The 21975-nt window shown below is 44.5% G+C and overlaps 1 protein-coding gene across 3 annotated transcripts in view; it reads right to left on the minus strand.

The window, feature by feature from the left end:
* Positions 1 to 21975, minus strand: part of DCTN6 (dynactin subunit 6) — a 428454-nt gene that overhangs the window by 166791 nt on the left and 239688 nt on the right. For all 3 annotated transcript variants that reach the window (XM_069626176.1, XM_069626175.1, XM_069626174.1), the window contains one exon: positions 17351 to 17439. In XM_069626176.1, coding sequence (XP_069482277.1) covers positions 17351 to 17439 — 89 coding nt within the window. The remainder of the gene's footprint in view (positions 1 to 17350; positions 17440 to 21975) is intronic.

Raw genomic sequence — 21975 nt, forward strand, 5'->3', positions numbered from 1 at the left:
ATGTCTTCTCCTAGCTCTTCTGCCCAGACAATTGGCAATCTTGGATCCCCTTTTCTGCATGCCTTCAAGAATCCATATAATGTGGCAGCTGGGTGGAAAGCACTTGAACACGTCTGCAGTGTCAACGAGGCGACATTTTGAGTTTTCAGTTGAGGTATTTCAAGACAACTTGACACAAAAGTTCTCAATGTCCTGTATTCGGCAAATGTACAATCCGCCATGTTATGAGATTGGCAAAGTTGTGTGTACGAGATCCAATTGCCCCCTTCTATAAGATCATGGATGTACTTTATGCCCATCAAGAACCATTCCGGCCAAAAAAATCTTTCAAGCATTCAAGTGCCGATAAGGACCTGCATTCATACGCTTGGATATGTCACACCAGCAATCCGATAGAAAACTAGTCAAAGGATTAGCTTTTTTTGGATTTACATTTCTTAGTGGTCAACAGAGCTTCTGGGTCCAGCTGGGACACCACACCACACTCCCACACCAAATTGCGTGGGTGTTCATTAGCAGATTCACTAAATTTCGGTAAATTCATCCCTCCCTGTTGCAGGGGAAGTTGTAGTTTCCAAAATGCCAGCCTTGGTTGTTTCCCATCCCAGATGAATCTCTGCATGTCACTGTCTATTTCTTTAAAAAAACGTGCCCTGGTATCCTGTTTGGTAACATTGACAGAAAATAATTTACCCGAGGTGCTAGATTCATCTTTAAACAGTTTATTTTCCCCCACATAGTCAGTTTCAAGAGGCCCCATCTTTCCAGATCTGATTTTAGCTTGGGGAGGAGCAATCCAAAGTTTATCGTTGGTAATTTCATCACCTCAGCACTAATCCATATGGCCAGATATTTCATTTTATCCCACACCATCTGAACTGAAACTGTGCACAAGTGGCTTGTTGACACAGATTGTTGATGGGAAGTATTTCAGATTCACCCCAGTTGATTTTATAACCGAAGACTCTTGAAAACTGCTGAATATCACTCATTAAGTGAGGAATGCAGGTAGCTTGCTCTTGAAGGGCAATCAGTAGATCATCTGCGTAGAACCAGATCAAATTGTTAAGATTGCCACCAATTATTGGTTGTAGATGGACATCTGCTCTCAAGTATATTGCTAGTGGTTCCATAGCCAAGAAGAACAACAGAGGCGAGAGCTGGCACCCTGTCTTGTACCTCTGTGAAGTGTGAACTTATCAGAGAGGAGGCCATTTGTGAGAACACTCGCAGACGGATCATTGTACAATAAATGCACCCATCGTTGAAAGTTCTAACCAAATTTCATTCTCTTCAGGCATGAAAACAAGAAGGTCCACTCCACTCGATCGAATGCCTTCTCAGCGTCCAGCGAGATCACTGCATTGGCTACTGGCCGAGTGTGTCCTTTTTCAATTGACAACAATAGGCGCCACATGTTATCCGCTACAGCCCTTCCAGTGACAAAACCAACCTGATTTTCATGAACAACAGTTATTACTTTTTCCAATCGTACCGCCAACATTTTTACCAAAATTTTGCAGTCACAATTAATCAGACTTACATTTTGTAGCGGATTTAACTTTTTTTGGCAGAACAGTTATTAATGCGCATTGAATCGGGTAGCAGGCCAGTATCAAAAGCATTTTTTGTATACATCACATAAAAGTTGTAAAGCTGAATCAGGTAAAATTTCATAAAATTCGCCAGGTAGGCCATCCGTTCCGGGAGATTTACCCATGATAAATTTTGAAATAGCAAATTGTAAATTGTGAATTGTCCATCAAGACTAGCTGCTTGTTCTTCTGACAAACAAAACACCTCACATGAATTAAGATATTCATCAATCTCCGCCACTTCACATGTCAGCTCAGATTCATATAGTTTTCCATAAAAGTCATGAAATATTTTGTTAATCCCTTTTTGTTGAGTTTCAATGACGTTATTTTGACACTCAATTGCACTAATGAAGCGATTACTATCGGCCACCTTTAATCTGTGTGCCAACAACTTTCTCGCCTTTTCTCCATTTTCAAAATAGTACATTTTCTGTCTGAAAAGTGCATAATCTATTTGCGAGGAGATGAGTTTATTCAATTCATATTTGGCTTTTCTCAAATCAATTTTTGTCTCTTCACTTCTCTTGGCAGCAAATTGATTGTCTAATCGCTTAGATTCCTTTGTTAACCTCTGCATCTCTTGAGCTCTGTTTTTTTGCCTGCCGGTTTTTGATATTAACACTCCATGGACAAAGCATTCCAAAGCTTCCCAGACACTGGAAATTTTAACATCAGCAGTCCGATTTATTTGAATAAAGTTATCAATTTCTTCTTTAATCTCCTCTGCTCTCTGAATTGGTCATTTTTGAGAATATTGGAATTCATGCTCCATCTTGCGGATTTAGTCAAAGTATGTTTGAATGAGAGACTTAGGGATATGGGAGCATGGTCCGACAGGGCAATTAGGACAATCTTGGAATCGTAGCAACTTGAAGTCACTTGTCCTGAGGTCAGGAAAAAGTCGATGCGGGAGTATGTATCGGGACAATGAGAATGAAATTATTATTATTATTAAAAGTGTAGTCCCTGTCACACGGGTGTTCTAATCTCCATATGTCCGACAAGGTGAATTCCCTTATTAAACTCTGAAATGCTATATTGCTTCACTTAGGGTTTCTGCAACGATCCCAATTTGAACGATCCAGTGCCGGATCTAGCACCTGATTGAAATCACCCGCCATGACAATTGAATCCACATTGTAGTTTTGAAGCAGTGCAGCAAGCTCATGAAAGAAAAGTGGATCATCCAGATTTGGAGCATACACATTACACAAGAGTATTTTATCATCCTGCACTTTGAGCAAAACACATATAATTCTCCCCTCTTTATCTGACTTGCTCGAGAGGACTGATATTGGCAGGTTTCTCTTAGTAAGAATCGAAACACCCCTTTTACTAGAGTTAAAAGTGGAAAAGAAAGTTTCACTAACCCAACCCCGTTTCAACTTTTCAGCCTCAAGATCATTCAGATGAGTCTCTTGGAGAATGCCAATGTCACATGAATTTGATCTCAGGTAAGATACAATTTTGGACCTCTTGGCCACAGTCTTCAGTCCATTTACATTCCATGAAATCTTTTTTTTTTTAGATGATTCACAATCCTAGCATTCATTGTAAACAACTTTTTCTGGTTCTCACAAAAATGATTATGTCTAATTTGGAAAAATAGAAAAAGTATATAGAATAAAGAGGAAAGAAGAAAAAGACGGAAACCCGAGCCCCAAGAGGGCATAAGGGAGACAGGTACTGTAGGTCACAAATAGATGTTACACTATAAAGTCGAAACAACAAAGTAGCACGCTAGTTTAGTGTTCAGAAGAAACACTATAAAGGTGAGAATACAATAAAACCCAACCCCAACACTCCTACCCTCACCCTACAAATTCATTAACTTACAAAAACTAAATCATACTATTCAAAACAGGAACCTATATTCACTTTATCCAACTCAACCATCCAAAGGTTTCAGATATCCCACATTGTGCAAGTGATCAAAATGATCCTAAAGCCTCACTTATATAGATTATTAAGACATAAACCACGAGATCATATTTCAGGTATAAAACATTCATACCTCTATATGGCTGCCTCCATAGGATAGAATAGAGAGTGCAACACCACAACCCTCGCCCACAAGGTGTCACCGGGGGGAGGGGGGAGGTGGGGGCGGGAATGGGAAATGGTATAAATCACCACCCATACTTGTGCATACATTGTTTGCAATAAACTGGTGTACATGGGGCTGCGCTTAGAAGAAAATGTGAGTTTTAAATAACATTGGGCCAGTGATTACGAATGACCATACCTTTCTGCAAAAACAGCCCCAACTAGTCCATGGAACTGGGCATTGCCCTAGAAGCCGATTGTTTCAATTCATTTAAAACCTTCCAGCCACCAACGTTTGGATTTGCCAAACCAGGCCTACCAGAAACTCAAGTATGTATCAGAATGCAGTTTAGGGCACTAGTGTTTGACAGTGTATACTGTCTAACATAAGAGGAACCACACGGATATTTGAGCCATCTAGTTAGCACTTGCACAATATACGTAAAGACCCTAAAGGTAGAGCAGGCCTCTATTGGTATTCTGTCTGGTATTGGCAGCTACCAATAGCTAATTGCAAGAACCTTACATTAAACAATGAAATTGCGCATTCACACTTTTAGCCATGTTACACCATCAACATTATCATTGATATGCAATGATTTCTACATGTAAGAGCCCTACACCAAGAGACAATAATTCAGATAAACACTGTGGGATCTTGGCAATATGCACAGTATAAACAGCTGAAAGAAACATTAAGGTGGCAATCACCAGAGAACTATTGTTCAAAAGGGGGTCAGATACATTGCTGCATTGCACACAATTTTAAAATCGCAATTCTCAAGTGTAGACACCCAGCCAATCATACATATTGGCATGTGCCATGAAAGAAACAAATGTGTTTATTCAAGGTAGGAGATGTATCACTAGTGCATCCCATTCAATAATTCAAGTGAGCACTAGATCATAATTCCATTGCATTGAGGTAAGAAGCTGCTAGTTTCAAACCATAAACCACAGAGGCCAAACTGTTAGATGAAAGGTACTATCAAATTACAAAAATTAGACTTTTCATATTTTAAATATATACATATATGTGCTTTCAACTCACTACCTTTATCACACATCACGAATATATAGCATATATAATGTTCACCCGCAACAAAAATTATTAATCATGACATTATGTTAACACAATCAGAGCAAAACACTGGGCCACCCATCTGCAGGGGCGCAAAAGCTGTAACATGTAATGAAACCTTACACGCTTCCATGAACTGAAACGAAAGGACAGCAACGGCATCAAAGAGAACATTCAGGTAATATGTCAAGTAAATGTCGGATGAACCCTTTAAACGTGTCAACACGTGTAGACATGCTTTAAACAAAAGCAAAACAGCATCTTAATTAATTGCACAGCAGTCACTGTAAATCTCTTCCCATGCTCAGACACACGCAGAAAAGAAAAAAAAAGTTAGTACCCTAAAACAAAACGTTTTAGGATGAGATGAAAAGGAACTCCTAAACGTTGCTGCAGACGCATTACCATTTAAACCTCACTTCAGACATGTAGTCAGCCGTAGTGCTAGACAAGTGCTCCACCAACGGATTGCCTTTCTTTTTCGCATACTTTATTACAGAGATTCCATGCATCAATGCACTTCCTGAAAGGTGCTTTCTCCTAAGTCAACAAGCATTACATGAACTTCCGAACACTAGTACGAACATTCCACAGATCGCCATGCTATCGTGCAGGGTGACAACACCACCATATTCATCTTTATTGACTATGCAATTGTTTTTTTTTTTTTTTACAACTTTTTTTTAACTTTGCACACAGATTAAGCAGTTACATTTGCGACATTCAGTTTCAGTGCACACAATACACGTATTGGCCAATTTTACATTACATTTACGTCAACAGGGGCAGGTAAATCTGCCAGATATTGCTTGTACCGTGCCCATATATTCCTAGGTTTAGAGGGGGTCATTACTGAGTCTATATACAATTCTTCGGTGTCGTTAGCCCACAACATGTCACTGTTCCAGTCCTCTACTGTTGGCGGCCGAGCGTTTTTCCACCTCATCAATATGACCCTTTTTGCCAACAGCAGACTTAAATTGAGCAGTTTTCGCCAAGTTGGGTTCATTTTCCCTATCATACCTAATATACACAACTGCGGTGTCCATTCGACCAGTTGGTCCGCCATCTTATCTAGAGCTCAACAGACCCCGGCCCAGTATTGACTCAGTTCTACACAGTCCGACAGTATATGGTATATGTTAGCATTTTCAGAGTTACATCTTGGGCAATTGCCAGAGAGAGCAGGGTATAGACGCTTGAGTTTCACTGGCGTGTAGTGAGTTCTATGGATAATTTTATAGTGGATCAATTTGAATCTAGAGTTGCATCATATCAGCTTAGTCAGTGCACAGATCTGGGACGAATCCTGTTCTTCTATCGGCTGGTCCAGATACCGCTCCCAACCGGCCTTTGCAGCGTGGGGTGGTTTTGGGTGTGTTTGCATTATAGTTTTGTAGAGAGTGGAGGCCGTGACCTTCTGAGTCCCCCCCCCCCGTGAATATGTAACCAAGACCCATGTTTATTTCGGGTTCATTCGGGAATGATGGGTAAATCCGTTGTGTGGTTGCTGCAACCTTGTCGAACTGCTGTCTGTGTGCGTTTGTGTTTCCTACCGTATCTTTAATCTCATCCCACTTCTAAAAGTGTTTATCCCGAAACATCTGTCCCCATTGTGTGATGCCTCTGGCAGTCCAGTGCATTGCCACTGCACTGTCCATGGGGAAGGGTGTGTGGGGGTCGCCCCATATTGGCATGCTCGGGTGGTATAGTTTGCTGGCTCCAAACATATCATTTATTTTGGCCCATGCAGTGATTGTGACATTGGATGGATGTATAGCGTTATATCGTTTAGGTGTGGGCCTAGTGATTTTCTGTAGGGCCAGTATCGCCTCCTGTTCCCTTGCAGAAGGGGGTGGGGGGCCAGCGTTGAGGAAGCATGTAGCCCAGTCGGCAGCATATTGTGCCTGCGCTGCCAGGTAATACAATTTCATGTCGGGAGCCATTAGGCCGCCTCTGGGATACGTATCCGTCAGCACCCTCCAGCTCAGCCTCGAATGGCCTCCCCATACAAACGCTATGCATGCACTATTAATTCTGGAGAATAGTGCGCGACCCGGCCACACCGGTACTGTACTGAACAGGTAGAAAAGCTTAGGCAAAATGATCATTTTAATTAATGCTATCCTCCCCATCATTGATATAGGAAGGGCATTCCAGCGCTTTATTTTGGTGCAAAGTTCATCTGCCAGTGAGCTGTAGTTCAGTGTTCGGGACAGTTGAGCGGATCTGGCGACGGCAGCACCTAGGTAAACAATGTGTAATGGGCTCCATATGAGGCCGTGGAGGTTTTGGGGCTGCATGGTGGCATCTGTGAGCGGGAATATCTCCGACTTATTGGGATTTAGGCGAAGACCTGAATATTCGCCAAACTCTTTCACTGCAGCTAGCACCTTGCCCAATGTGCGGTCTGGGTTCTTCAGGTATAATAAAATATCATCCGCATAAAGCGTTATAATATGTGGTTTACCTTCAAGCCATATCCCGAATGTGCTATAACAGAATCTAAGTATGCCCGCAAGGGGGTTCAATAACCAGGGCGAACAGTAGCGGGGAGAGTGGGCAGCCCTGCCTGGTGCCCCCCAGTAGTTCAAGTATGTCCGTGAAAGACCCATTAATTCTGATTTTAGCGTATGGCCGCGTGTAAAGAATTTGGATCCACTTTATGAAGTTTGGGCCAAATCCATAGTTTCGTAACACCCCGAACAGGAATGGCCATGAGACAGTGTCGAATGCTTTCCGCATGTCTAAGGAGACCGCTATTGCTTGGGTTTCTGGGGGTATCGTGGCAATGATTTGGTGGCATCTCCTTATATTCGTTGCCGTAGATCTGCCCAATATAAACCCAGCCTGATCTTCATGTATCATATATGGCATCAGTGGTGTAAGCCTTGTTGCTATTATTTTGGCCAGGACCTTGGCATCTGTGTTTATTAGGGATAGAGGTCGGTATGACCCACCGTCCCCAGGGGGCTTCCCTGATTTCAGCAGGAGTGTAATTATAGCTTCCCTGGTGGTTTCGGGGAGTTCTCCTGTGTCCACTGCTTCCATCCATACAGCGTGGAGCCTGGGAACTAGTTCGCTACTAAACTCTTTATAGAACTCAGCACTTAGCCCGTCCGAACCCGGCGCTTTCCCGTTAGGGAGAGCTTTTATTGCATCAAGTATTTCAGGTTCGGTGATGGGTGCCTCCAGTGATTCCCTAGTGGTATCCGCTAGAAGGGTTGTGGGTATCTGGGCTAGGAAGCTCTCAATCTCTGCATCTGTTACAGTGCTTTGCGGGGAGTATATGTCTTTATAATAAGCATAGAAGGTCTCCTTCAGTTTGTCTTGGTCAGTGGATACCGTGCCATCAGGCATCTGTATGCAGGGTATGGTTGTGGGGCCATTCTCTACACGTACTGTTCTTGCTAATAATTTCCCCGGGCGTTCCCCTTCCCCATATCTACGGGCTGCAGCTGGTCGATCAAAGTATCTGACCTCTTGTTCTGCGGTCTCGGTGTATTCGTCTAATTTGGTCTTTAATTCAGAGCTGAGCTGGGGTGACGGGGGAGGATGCGTACTGTGATTGCAGGGATGATATTTGAGATTCTAGTCTAATTAACCTATTCCTAATGTCTGAGGATTCCACCCTCCACGGATATCGAGTAAACTCTGATGCAGACTTTGAATGCCTGCCATAGAATAGACTGGGTCGAGACAGAGTGTTCATTGTTATCGAAGTAGTCCTGTATATATTGTTTCATCGAGTCGTTATAAACCAGGTCTTTCAAGGCCGCAGGCTTGAATCTCCAAGGTGGTCTGGAGATGACCCGACCAGGGATTCTTAGTGTCAGCTGTATCGGTGAGTGGTCCGAGTATGTTCTTGGGTGTATATGGGAGTCTGTGACCCATGCCATGCTGTCTCCATCTATTAGCCATAAATCTATCCTGGAGTGCATGTCATGGACTGTGGAGTAATAGGTGTATCCCCTACTGATAGGATTCAATGTCCTCCAGGCGTAGTCGTAGAGCCGCCATATGTAGGTGTATTGCTTGCGCTGCTTTAGTCAGTGTTCTAACTTGCGTAGATGTGCGATCAAGATGTACATCTAATATTGTGTTAAAGTCCCCGCCACATATCACCCGGGCTGTCGGGTATCTTGCCAATTTTTCAAACACTGAGGCATAGAAGTCTGGTTGGTGAATTATTCGGACCATACAAGTTCAGAAAGACAAATTCTTTATCATATAGATTGCCATGAAGCATGACATATCTCCCCCCGGGTCACACTCAACATCAATACATTCAAAGGACAGTGTTTTGTGAATCAGAATTGCTACCCCTCTCGCCCGGCTGGAGTATGTCGTGAAATACTGATGTGAGCCCCAATTCGGCATCAGTTGTCCTCCTTGTCGCGGACCAGAGTGCGTTTCCTGTTGGAAGACCACCCTGGCAGCATGCCTATTGAGGTAGGCCAGTATCTTCCTCCTCTTAATCCTAGATCCCAGACCCCTTACATTCCAGCTAAGCATATTAATATTGCCTTTGTCTAAGCTAGCCATTGTCAATGGGGTGTTCACAGCCATGTGGCCCCTTATAATCTGCCATTGTGAGATGGAATGTCGACATGTCTGACATCTGTGTGCTTTTTCTTTTATAACAAAACTCCGTAACTCCCGTGTAAGGCCCTCCCCCCACCCTCACAGTTCCCCAAACTTCAACTGTGCCATTAGATATCCATCCCTCCCCACCCAACATCCTTTCAAGCACCTGCTACAGGGGGGGGGGCTGCGGCGTCTCCAGAGCCCAAGCCAGCTTTACTTATAGGTATCGTGTCCGGTTTACGCACGTTGCTCTCGCACATCCTAATGACTTCTGGGATGGTGTTTCCATTGCAGATTAAACATGTACATTCTACTTTAGCATCCCAGATGCGGGCCTCCAGGGTGGAAGCCTCTGGCGTTGCTGTTTCTTTTCACTTCAAGAACGGGGTGAGAATATTTAAAAATATTTAAATAAACTTTAAGTCTGTCCCATGTTTGGAGGAATATGCATTTCTATAAAGTTTGCGGCTTCTTCGGGAAATGTGAAAAAATATGACTTGTTTTGATGCTGGATTTTGAGCCTGGCGGGGTAGAGCATTGCGTATTGAACTTGCCGTTCGCGTAGCATTTTCTTGACTCCTGTGAATAGCTTCCTTTCCTGTTGGTCCACCAGGGTAAAGTCTGGAAAGATGCCGATAACATTTGCTTCCCCATTTGAGCTCCTGTTTATGTTGGGCCTGGGGTACGCCCTGGGTTTTGGTTTCGGGGCCAGTAATCTGTGCGCCCTCTCGACTATGAACATCGGTGACCATCCGGGATCACCGAATAGTGTGCGGAGGAGGTCGCCTACTGCCTTCTCCATTGATCCTTTCATGGCCCCTTCTGGAATGCCAATAACGTGGATGTTGTTTCTCCGGGATCTTGCCTCCAAATCTTCACATTTGGACTTCACCGTTCCAAGTTCAATAGCCATTGTGGATACCGTGGTTTTCAGGGCCTCTAAAGCGTCCTCAGTGCTAGATATCCTAGATTCCGTCTCTGCCACGCGAGTGGTTGTCTTGTCAAGTTGCGTTTTAATGTTGGCGACACTTGCCGTGATCCCATCCAACTTGTCCGCAAGTGTAGCAAAGCCCTGTTGCATCGCCTGAAAAACGGCCTGGGGGTCCTTCATTGTAGCCGGGGGTGCCTGCTTCTCATGCACCGGAGTTTCCGGGTCCGTCTCGGGCTCCGTTTCCCTCTGCATTGCAGTCGTGTATTTGTCGATGGTTCCTCTGCCTTTCTTCGGGCCAAAGTTCTTGGGCATCATCTCCGGAATGGGAGATGTGGGTTATCCAGGCGCTCAATGGGAAGGCTGTGTTAGTTCCACCACAATTCGCTCTGCGCTATATCTTCTCGCCGCTACCGGCACCCCGGTGCCCGCGGCGGTAGAATCAGTGCCCCGCCGCAGATTTATTAGAAGGGTTAGATGTTTCTCCCGGTTCTGTCATATATGGACGAATGGAGCGCTAGTTTCGGCGCGCAGATGGTCAACAGCTCCTGGGGATCGAGGCCTGCGCAGGCGGTGCAGGGAGGCCCTCCCGCGGCCCGCCGATATGCAAAGCTCCAAGCTCTTAATAAGCTGAGTTTTTTAACCGCCTGTCCTGCAGTCCCCAAGCCCGCCGGGGATAGCTGGGTGGCTCGCTGGTTGTGAGGCGTGAGCGGATTTACACGCTGGGAGCAGGAAGGGCCTACCTCCTCAAATGCGGTCCGATCTTAGAGCAGGCCGTCACCCGTCCGGGCCTCTCAAGCGAAGAAGGCGGCAGGGGGGCCAGCGGGCGGTCCACGATGTCTGGGGCAGCCGCGGCTTTCTCCCACTGGATGGATGGCAGGAGCGGCCCGATGCCGCCGCACCCGCCGCCACGGGGCGGGGCTCCTCTCTCCTCCTGCCGGTCGCCGACTCCCGGGCCGCCGCAGATCATACAGGCCTCTATCTCTGGAATCCCCGCACCGATCAGCCTGAAATTTTGTGTGGGCAGTCTGAAGATATTGTTACCCGTTCTCTGCAAAAATCGCAGATAACCGGTGCTTGCAAATGATCTTTTCTGGCTTTGCGGCCCTGGGTCTAGCCGGAGCTCACACGAGAGCCGCCATTTTCTCTCGTGCGCAACAGCGCCCCCCCATTGACTAAGCAATTGTTAATAAAACTATGACTACTGACATGCAAGTCTCCCCCTCCGCTCCTAACATACAAAACTGGCAGCCAGTAAACAAATAAACATTCATATTTAACTTAATGCAAACCCCTCGGCAGTGTTAATGTCAACAACCAATCCCTCTCTGTCTACCCAAACATCTCGGAACTTTTGCTGTGCAGTAATCCTGCAACGCAGCCAACTACAGACTCTGCCTCATAATATTAAATCAACACTTCCTGAACTTATCAAACGTTGCCCTTTCTCAACTCTCATGCTGGACTTCCTTTGCATCTTGTACTCATGGTGGCCCTGAATCATGCTGTTCCCATCTTCATCTTGTATCCTGGCTTGCAACATTATGTGTTACTACTGACTTCTGCAATTGCATTCGCTCTCCCCTCTTGCTTCTCCACTCTTTTTGACAGCTTACTCTCTCCTCCTCTCCCTTTTCGTATCTCCTCCCCTCCTCCCCTTACTTTCTTCTATGCACTTACTCTATCAGATTTGTCCCTGGACCTTGTATGATAGCAACGTCGTCTGTCTCCTCCCACCTTCCCCTTACGTGTCCCCCCTCCCTGCAGCACCATCTGAAATGTCATCAGGCCTAGTAAGATAGTCACTCGTTTTGTTCCTCCCCTCCCTTTCTGGCCGCCTCTCCCTCACCTTTTATTTTTCTCCGGCTCTACCAGAAAGGTCGTCAGGCCTAGTACGGTAGTCACCCGTCCGTTTCCATTTCCTTCCCACTCTCCCCCATCCCTTCCTTATCTATGTCTTAGCTCTTGCATGATCTGAAATGTCGTCAGACCGAATACGATAGTTAATTTCACATCCTTACTGTTCATGGCCTGTAAGAATGTCATTGTATTTTCCCTTGTACCCTCCCATGCCTTGAAGCACTTTGAAACACATTTGTGTATAGGCGCTATATAAATAAAATATCATATCACATGGTAACCAGAGGGGGATGATCCGACAGGACCCTTTTTTTTTTTCGGCTTGTGTGAACTCATCCAGTGCCTCCTCTCCAACAAATACATAGTCTAGCCTCATATACAGATTCTGCAGGGCGGTGTAATGCGAAATATACCAGGTCTCGTGGATACATTGTTCGCCACATATCCACTAGTTTTAGTGTGCGCAACAGCGCCGTTGGGCAGGAGAATTTATTATCCGACCTATCTTTTGTCGGGTCCAATTTACAATTAAAATCTCCTCCCCATAGCAACACAGTCTCTATGTGGGCTAATCTTGGAATATAACGATTTAAAATAAGTAGGAATGTCCTGATTCGGGGCATATGTATTTATGACACATATTTCCTTACTTTCAATCAATCCCCTAATAACGGCCAACCTGCCATCTTGGTCTACCACGGTCTGAAGGACCTTGAGCTGGCCTTTCGAAGCAACCCAAATCAAGACCCCTCTAGCCAACGCCGAGTACGAAGACCCTACTGTTGTACCACCCCATTTTCGTGTTAGCTAGCGTGTCCAGTTTATGTTTGGTCAGGTGTGTCTCTTGTAAGAGCGCTATATCTATCTTTTGGCGTTTAAGATAGGTCATAACCCGATTTCTCTTTATGTAGCTGTTCAACCCTCTTAAATTCCAGGTCGCAATTCTAAGATCAACCATATTTCATCAACCGTTTTAGATTCCCTCTCATCCTTCACACTCCTCCCTTCCTTCCTCCGTGCATCCATGTAGGCCACCCCCCCTTTAGTTACCCAACTCCGCCCCTCCCTCTTCCCCAACTTTTTGCCCAGCTCAAACTCTGGATCTCAGGCATCCCCGCATCTCGTCCCTTTCTCTGTCAACTGCCGGTACTCAGGGCGCAGCAGGAGGATACTGCACTACCAGTATCCTAACTAAACTAACTACTGGGGGTGACAGCCTGATTCTTAGAGCTGCTTACAACAGAGTAACACCCGTGTCTCCTGCATTTTGCCAACAATTATTTGAATACTGAAACGTCCTGGTAAACATTATATCCATTACCCTCTTATTATGGACAATGCTTCTGTCCCAACTTCAGTGGTATTAGGCTAATCATTACACAGTAGCATCTGCACTGTTTGAGAGTACATTATTATTGAAACAATACAGGCTCACTTATCCTTTCCGCTCTTCATTTGGACCTCTGCCTCCGACGGGAAGTTCATTGTGTCCATCCATTTAGTCACATCCTTCGGAGTCTCGAAGAAAGGCGCTCTGGCTTGATGCAAGACCTTCAATTTCGCGGGATACAGCAACATGCATTTGAGGTTAGCCTCGCGTAACCTCCTCTTAATCGAAACATAGCTCAGCCTTTGCCTCTATACCAGGAAAGTGTAATCCGGGTACGCTGTGATGGTTGCCAATGCTCTGCTTACCGTCCCACCCTTACAGTCGTGCACTAGGATCTTCTCCCTATCCTTATAGTTCAATATTTTGGCAATAATCGGCCATTGAGGTGTACCCGGGGGCAGTTTTTTCATCAGGGCTCTGTGCGCTCTTTCCACTGTGAACCTCCGAGTGAGTAACCCAGCACCCATCTCTTGTAACAACATTTTTGATAAAAATTTGTCGGGTCCGGACCCTCCTCTCCTTCCGGGAGCCCCACAATGCGCACATAATTTGTGCGTGCCCGTCCTTCCGCTTCTTTCGCCCTGCTCTACGGATTGCGCACCTGTTGTTGCAGCATGGAGACTTCTTTGACGTTAGCAGTGCAATTTCTCTTGTTAGCATTCACCTCTTTTTCTAGCACTCCTGTGTGTTCCGTCAATGCCCTAACATCTTGTCTCAGGAGGTTAACATCCTTGCTGATGGCATCAATTTTGAATTCTAGTGATGCTTTCCATGGAAATGGCGAAAGATTGCCAGAATGACTAAACGGCATCGTCTTGGGAGTTGGATCAGCATGTTTCTTGTAAAATATGGAGTCTGCCCATCTAATTTTCCTGATGACATGTGTGAATATAAGTGTTTTGTGTGATAACTTTTTTGGCAAAAGTAACTTGGTGAAAAAAAAGCATATCATAAAACACCCACTCTAAAAACGGAGTCACCGCCTTCAGTCCAATCAGCTTACAGGGAGGAGGCAACATTACAGCCCAACCGATCCAATTTAGGAGGTATGTCTAGCTTAGTTCAGCCCACATAGTACAAATACTCTGATGTCATCCGGCCTATAAAAAGGTGGAGACATTCAAAGCTCAGGACACACACAGATTCCAGAAAGACAGACAGACAGACATTCAAGAAAATCCAGTATTCATAAATCAACATCCAGAGATCCAGATATTCCACATTCAACTTGCAAGAGTCCAGATTCCAGAAGCCAGGCTAGCTGACCCTATCCTGGCAGAATGACAGATCCAGAATTAAAACCCTACTCAAATCCCAATAATTCAGGGAGAAAGGGGGAAAGGCTGTGGTACCCTCTTTGGAAGTTTATGGACCAGACCGGCTTTTGCCCCGCTACCTGCTTGCCAGCTGATGCACTATCGCTGTCTCCAGTGACCAGATTAGGCCCAGCTGTCCGCTTCTAGGAGAGCCTGCCGACCAGATCTTGCCTCGCTGCTCAGAAACCCGGTTTGCTGTCCAAACTACCCCATTCAAGTGCATGTTGTAAGTATTTCCCTTCCCCAGTAACCAACAACTGCATCCCTTGCTTTGTTACCTTGTATTATGTCCAATTGCATAGAAATCCTATAACTGTCCTAGAAAAATCCTTAAAATTGTCAGACTCCTCTGTGTATCCTGTCCTTAGGAAAATCAATAGTCATCTCCATGTGTTGGCGCCATTCTTTCCAAATCATTTCAGTCCGTTGTATAAATCCTTAGTACCATTTGGAATTAATGAATTCCCATACAAAGAGACACACGGCTTGTAGGGGTTAAAATTCCAAATTAACCTTTACCGCGGGCGGAGTTCCTCTTTTCTAGCCACTAAAATATAGTGTCAGTAAAACTTGTAATGTTTCTTTTAAACCCGATTTTCTCTGTGCAACTGCTTTTATTTTAAAAAAAAAAAACGATTTTTTCTTTCCCTTTAAGAAACCCATACTGTCATCCATCCAGTGTCACCCTTCCACTTTCATATTATATCTGTGACGTGTTGTACCTTAGCATCAAAACAGCATCAAAACAGCATTCCGATTTTGTCTGTTTAACCCATTTTCCACGCCGTTTTGCTATTTTGAACCTGTGAAACTAAGCAAATGCAATTTATCCACGTCTATTTTCTGAACTGTATGCCAGTTATTAGTATATTGCCTTGTAGCTTGCTAGTGTTCTCACTTCTTTGATACAGCCACACTCATTTTTGCCTTATTCATTCAACCGCACATGTAAAATAACTATTTAGTAATTATGAGTGCTATTTTGCTCAATTTCAAGGGTTTTTATTCCGATTGTTGCTTTGTATACCTGAAGCCTCGCTACTTCCATCTACCCACACATAATTTGGTTAACAGGGGTTTGAGGGAGTATTGCAGGGGGAAATACTAACTGTGGTGCTATCTGAAAATAATACTCAAAAAGTAATCTTGCTTTTATTCAATTGTGCATTGGGTATTTCATGTTAAAAGGTCAAACTAAGTGTGTTCTATCATTTTACAGTGCAATTATCACGACACTGGTGATTGCTGCCCTATATTCAATGTGTTTGATTCTTATTCATAATTAAAAATAAATAAAATATTTCATCATCACACACTGGCCTGGTTCATGTTCCATTCTGACACGGGGTGTAAGTTAAGGGGGGAGGGGGTGAGACGGATTGGCTGCCTTCTCAAAGCTGAATCCAAATTCGTAAATTTAAAGTGTTTTAATTGTGTGCTGCATCCTTGGTCTGTATCAAGAGTCCTGGTCTGGAGTGTGACGCCTCTTTAAAATCCTTAACATACAGAAATTGATGGTCATCTACATGTTAATTACCTCGGGCAATCATTTCCGATCATGGGTGATGGTGGTATGTACAGATGTTCCGTTTATGCAGATTTGTATGAGCTTGTGTCATAGGAAGTGTGTGCGTTAAGATGAGGTGTTCCTTGCAGAGATTCATGAATGTGGGCATGGCAAATGGAGAATGGACGTGATAGGGGTCAATGTAGTCCACCTACATAATAAAATTAGAGTGTTTCTTCATGTCAGGGTTGGGAAGGCACATATGTAAATCAAACAATAACTCTAGACTTCGCCCCAAAAGAAAAGAATTGCAGGAATCAGTCCATCGCCATTGCTAAAAGTGTTAAATAGCTCTCTCGACTTTAGAGGCTTCCTTGCAGTTTTAGCCCTTGCAACCGTTTAGTTAATGTGTGTTTTGTGGGATCATTCCCCAAAGGCAGCGTAGGTATTAGAGGAAGGCCCTATGCAAAAGAAGTCCTCTTACTGGATCCGTCACTCAAGGTGAACAATGGTCTTCAGGAATCTGATCAGAAGTCACAAAGACAGAGAGGGGATGGGGTGGAGGGGAGAAGGGCTGGTTTCCCTGCTGCCTTGGTAAGAATAAATGATTGATTATCCCCCTGGAAACTTAGTTTTAAGACCTACTCAGACATACATATGATTCAGATTAAGAGGAATTTGGAAAATGGTCTACCATACCTTTTCAGCCTGGAACAGATTAGGGATTTAAGTGGTGATTTATAAAAAGGCATTACAAAACGGAGCTATACTACTGGACCTTTTGGAGCAACATGGTTTCAAATCTCGTTTTATAAATCATGCTTTAACAGCATCCAGCACATTATTTAAAAACCCTACAAATAAGCCACTAACAAAATCCATTCTATGGTATTTAAACGATTGTTACTCAATGAGCCTCACACCAACTGGATTGCATATAGCATTTTGTTATTTGGAGTACAATTCTCGGCCATAAAGCAACCATAACCAAGGTCAGATAGCCGCACACTGATCAGAATATTTAATGCAAAGGATACAGCACCCGACTTCAAAAACATTGTTAGTGCCAATGATCATTGGCTTTGGCTCCACATCTTCTGCATCCGGTGCAATATTTTCAGGAAAACTGTAAAGAGAGTAATGAAGAAAAAGGAAAATCAGTTTAGCTGGTTATCAGACGCTTTAACTTCTACCACTGAAAAGATTCTGAAAGGATACATTTAAGTAGAATGTAATTGAGAGACTACATTTTCCTTTAGTGTTAACAACACATTTGTGTACATTAAGCAGCAGAATTTGGAAATGCGACAAGATTCAACAACCTAAAACAAATCAAATATACCATTAAAATAAATTTAAATGCAGTAAAACCAGTAAAAACGTTAAATGATTGCATCTGTTTGAGAATTCGTGTTTGCAACCTCAGTAGTAGTAGTTTATAGCGCTTTTATACCATTAATATGGCTTCAATGTGCTTGTAGTGGGATTCCCCCCCTGGGGGTCTGAAGTCCAAGGTACGAGAAGGCTTAGAATGAGTGTGTACATTTGGCCAACATAAGGCATTAAGTGGGCTGGCCGAGTTCCAGTAAGCAACCTATGAAGGTGAGGCATGTGGATGGGTGCTGAGGTGGTCAGGAGTGTGTGCAAGTGCAAAGGACTCGTTATGTGACCAGCTAGGCTGGATTTTTTCGTTGCATGTCATCACTGCATTCTACTGACGGATGTTGTGCTGCGTGGTTTGGCCCGCTGTATGTAGGCAAATCATTAGGTGTACAGCTGGACTGAATTTTTGGCGTAGGTCGTCACTGCATTCAGATGCATGCGGGTGCGTTGCTGTACCTGCGTCAGATGTCCACCTAGTGGTGCGTGAATATGTATCTTGAGGCTCAGGTGAAGCTGTCTCTTGGATGTAGCTGTGCGATAAGATTGTCTGTATGTAGCCAGGTGGCCCTCATAAGTCTAAGTGCAATAGACAGGCTTACATCATGGAACTTCTAGGTGCAATACCAAGGCTAAGTGCAAAATGCAAGGTATCCTAGTACATCTTCTGAGTGCCATAAACAGGCTATCTTAATATTTCTTATGTAATAGACAGGCTACCCTCGTAAATCATGAAGTCTGTCCTCCTATACCATCGAGGCTCAATGGATGGTTGTCCCTACAAATCTTAAAACAGGCTACCATTCGAAATCTTCTAAATGCATCAACACTAAACACTAAAATCAGCTACAAGACTAATCTGCATCGATCCATTTAGCTACAAACCCACAACATTCACATTGAGCAAATCTCTGGAAAAGAAAACCCATGGAAAGTAAATCCAAGTGCATTTGTCGAGGATCTGGTATGAAATCAATGTTTAAGAACCAAGAGAAATAAAATGGAGAAAGATAGGGGGCGAGCACCCACCTTGCAAGGCACCAAACCTAATTCAACGTGCGCCTCAAACGAATATGGAAAATTCAGTGCCTCACAAAGTTAAGCCAGCCATGCAGTAAAGGATACCAGGCAAATGCCCCAAAAGACAAATATTGTGCTAAGACCCATGTAAATCCCCCAAAACTGACCTCTTAAAATGAATTCCAGTAGGCTCAACGTCAAATATTCACGTCAGCGCCAAAACTGTGCAAGAGAAATAACATGCACACATGAGCCTCATAACACTTACAACACCCTACAATGTAGGGCTGAGTGAGGGTACTTACCAGGCAACAAACTATTTACGCAAGAGGTGTGGTGATCCTGGTGCACAAGACTTGGGTCCAATGCTGAATGTCTTTCTGGCACTCCCAATTACTCCTACACACATTTTTCTAAGGAGTTGGAGAGGAAGTTGGCGAGTCTGGTGTGGTAAATGGGAAATACTAACCAGGCGACTGATGGCAATCCCAAATTTTAAGGAATATTGGGCACGGGCACATTTTGCAGGGTATTGGTTCATGGAAGATATTGATTACCTACATGTAGCCACCGAGCAGGCGTATGCAGACCCCACTGCACTGAACACATTGGTGCGAGAGGGAACCATGAAGTGCCATTGGGATTAACCCAGTGGCAAGCACCTCGTGGCCATGGAAGTATCTCAGAAAGAAGGTAGGAGATACTCATCCATGTTCACCACAATTGCCCATTTGGGGACGCATAAACACTTATGATACTATCAAGAGGTCAGGCAAGCCTTGCAAAGGTGAGACACGCTGAAGTGGGAGCAAATACTGTCTGCAAATGGGCTCAAGACATTAGATATTCTCCAAGAGCAGGTGGTATCTGCCAAGGAAAGGTTGGAGCACCACAGACTCAAGGTAATAATGCGTACGCACTGATTCGAGTACCCTACACCCCCCCCCAAGAAGAGAATTTAAAAAAGGGTACACAAAGTTACATGTTCTGCACCAGTCAGAGTTATCTCCAGCTTATACAGGCAATTGCAGGATAGCAAAAAGTATGAAACAAGCAGAGCTTTTAGCAAGTGGGAAGGGAACCGAAAAGAAGAGTTGAGGAAGAGTGATGGCCAGAAATCTGCAAACTCACAAGAAATCTAGATGAGCCCCAGATTGTGCCAGATACCTTCTTAACATTTAATTTGCATGTATTATACACCCAAGAAATGATATATAATAGACCTTTCTAAATCAGATGCATGCCTCGGGTGCAGAGACGAACAGGTGACTTAGCTCGGACATGCAGGCTAGTCAGAAGATATTGGATGGAGGTGGGGGAGAAACCAGGGGAGTGGCTAGGTCTGGAAAGGACCCGGGGCTAAGCTGATGTCGGAACTGTTGGGACTGGGGGCTAGCTAATCTTTTGGCTGTAGCTCCTGAGATTCTATCCGGGGCTACAGCCAAAAGATCAGGGGCTATAGCCCCCTTAGCCCCCCCCTAGCAACGCCCCTGGGAGAAACTAAGGGAAGTGAGGAGTTGCGGTGAACCCTACGGGTTGTCTACTCTGTATCTTTACAAAAGGAGAACAAACTAAATGCTACGTTTGTTGGGTTGGCCCTACTATTAGCCAAATAATAAGTATCCTTAAGCTGTTTCAGCAGAGAGGCACGTTAACAATCAGACTGGCTCATCGACATGACCAAAAGTTAGAGCTGTACATACTTAGGGGTTATGCAGATAGCCACGGCTGTAACAAACCGAAAGGTTGGGAAGGACATCAAACAGACATCGAAATATTGTAGGTTTCTGCTGCCTGTACTGAAACAGATTACAGAGGAGCTCAGGGCGCAGTGTGGAAAAAGTCAAATCAGGGCGTTGATTGCGAGTGATTAGGCCTAGGAGAGTTATGAAGTTAATACTGGTTGTTAATTAGCAGGATGATATTGATGATCATATGTTCAAGAAATGCTTGTGTATGTATTTTTATACACATGTGCACGATTGAAAAAGCTTCATAAAAACACCTATTAAAAAAAAGGGAGCACATTTGTTTTTATGGCCGTTTCATTTTTGTCACTGATGGTTTTCAAAGAGCGTAATATTTTCTGTGCATATGGCGAGCCAACCTTTTCCTTCAACTATTATACATAACCAATTATGATAACTATTATAAAAGGTCTATATCAAGTGTAACAATTTCATGGAACAGACTGATTCTCTGTGGCATCTATGTCTGTTGTGCTCATTCATAGTATACAATTGGAACTTGAGAGGTATTGAAGAGAACTTGGAGCGTGATACTAATCTGAGGTCACACGTGGACTGGCTCAGACTTCAGGATGGAACCATGGAAAACCACCACCAGACCTAGAAAGGAAAGATGGCGATTCTGGTCATCATTCAGAAGGAGCCTTCCAGAAAAATCAGGTCAGGTGACTTATGCAAGGCATATGTCAATGACAGAATTGTGCACCCTCTTTTCTGTACTGGCCGGTGGAAGGAAGCCTCCTCCCCAAGCCTAATAAATAAGTTTCATTTTTAGAAGCTATTTGGACAGTTTCACGAGAGGGTCGAGAGGGCTTGACCTACAAAAAGGTGGAGGTCTGGCAGTTGGGTCAGCTGGGTCAGGTTGTTGCAGAATTGTTCTGCTAGAGGGCTCACATAGGTTGGTTTCCTTTCCAGACAATCAGCATCGTTTTTCCCCATTCTGGCGCTATCCAAGAAGGGTTTCTGAAGCTTAGTTTCTTCGATAACTCCTTCCACCTAATGACCAACGCCCTGACCCTTCAGTTTCGGTACGGTTTAGATTAGATCAGGGTAGCCTCCCGATTGGCTGCCAACTCGCCTTACAGCTGCAGGCTCGACCAGAAGGCGTGAGCCGGCAACAAGACCAGCTGCAACAAGGGCCGCGTATAAGGGCCAGGTTTTTCTGTGCCCTTCTTCACTCTTTCCACCATCTCGTCAGTGGAGGGCCGGAGCCCTCCCCGTCGCTCAGCAGTTCCAGAGAAGCAGTCAGCCCAACATTGACGAAGGCTGAAGGCTCCCTGAGCTCAGCCCCACCTCACTAAGGTACCCGCTGCCCCAGCTGCTACAAGAAACACCATGTCCAGCCATTGCACCCGTTGTGTGCAGAAGTAGGCCTGAGCATTGCCACATTTGAAATCTTTTGTGCGAAGTTCTGCGTGCGTCCAAGAAAATGGCCACCGCTTTCTTTACGTCTGGTTGCAAAGCAACCGAAGACACATCCAGCAACACAGCCTCCTGATTGGCTGCCAACTCGA

The sequence above is a fragment of the Ambystoma mexicanum genome, chromosome 6p (assembly GCF_040938575.1).
Source record: "Ambystoma mexicanum isolate Mex_15411 chromosome 6p, UKY_AmexF1_1, whole genome shotgun sequence".
NCBI lineage: Eukaryota > Metazoa > Chordata > Amphibia > Caudata > Ambystomatidae > Ambystoma > Ambystoma mexicanum.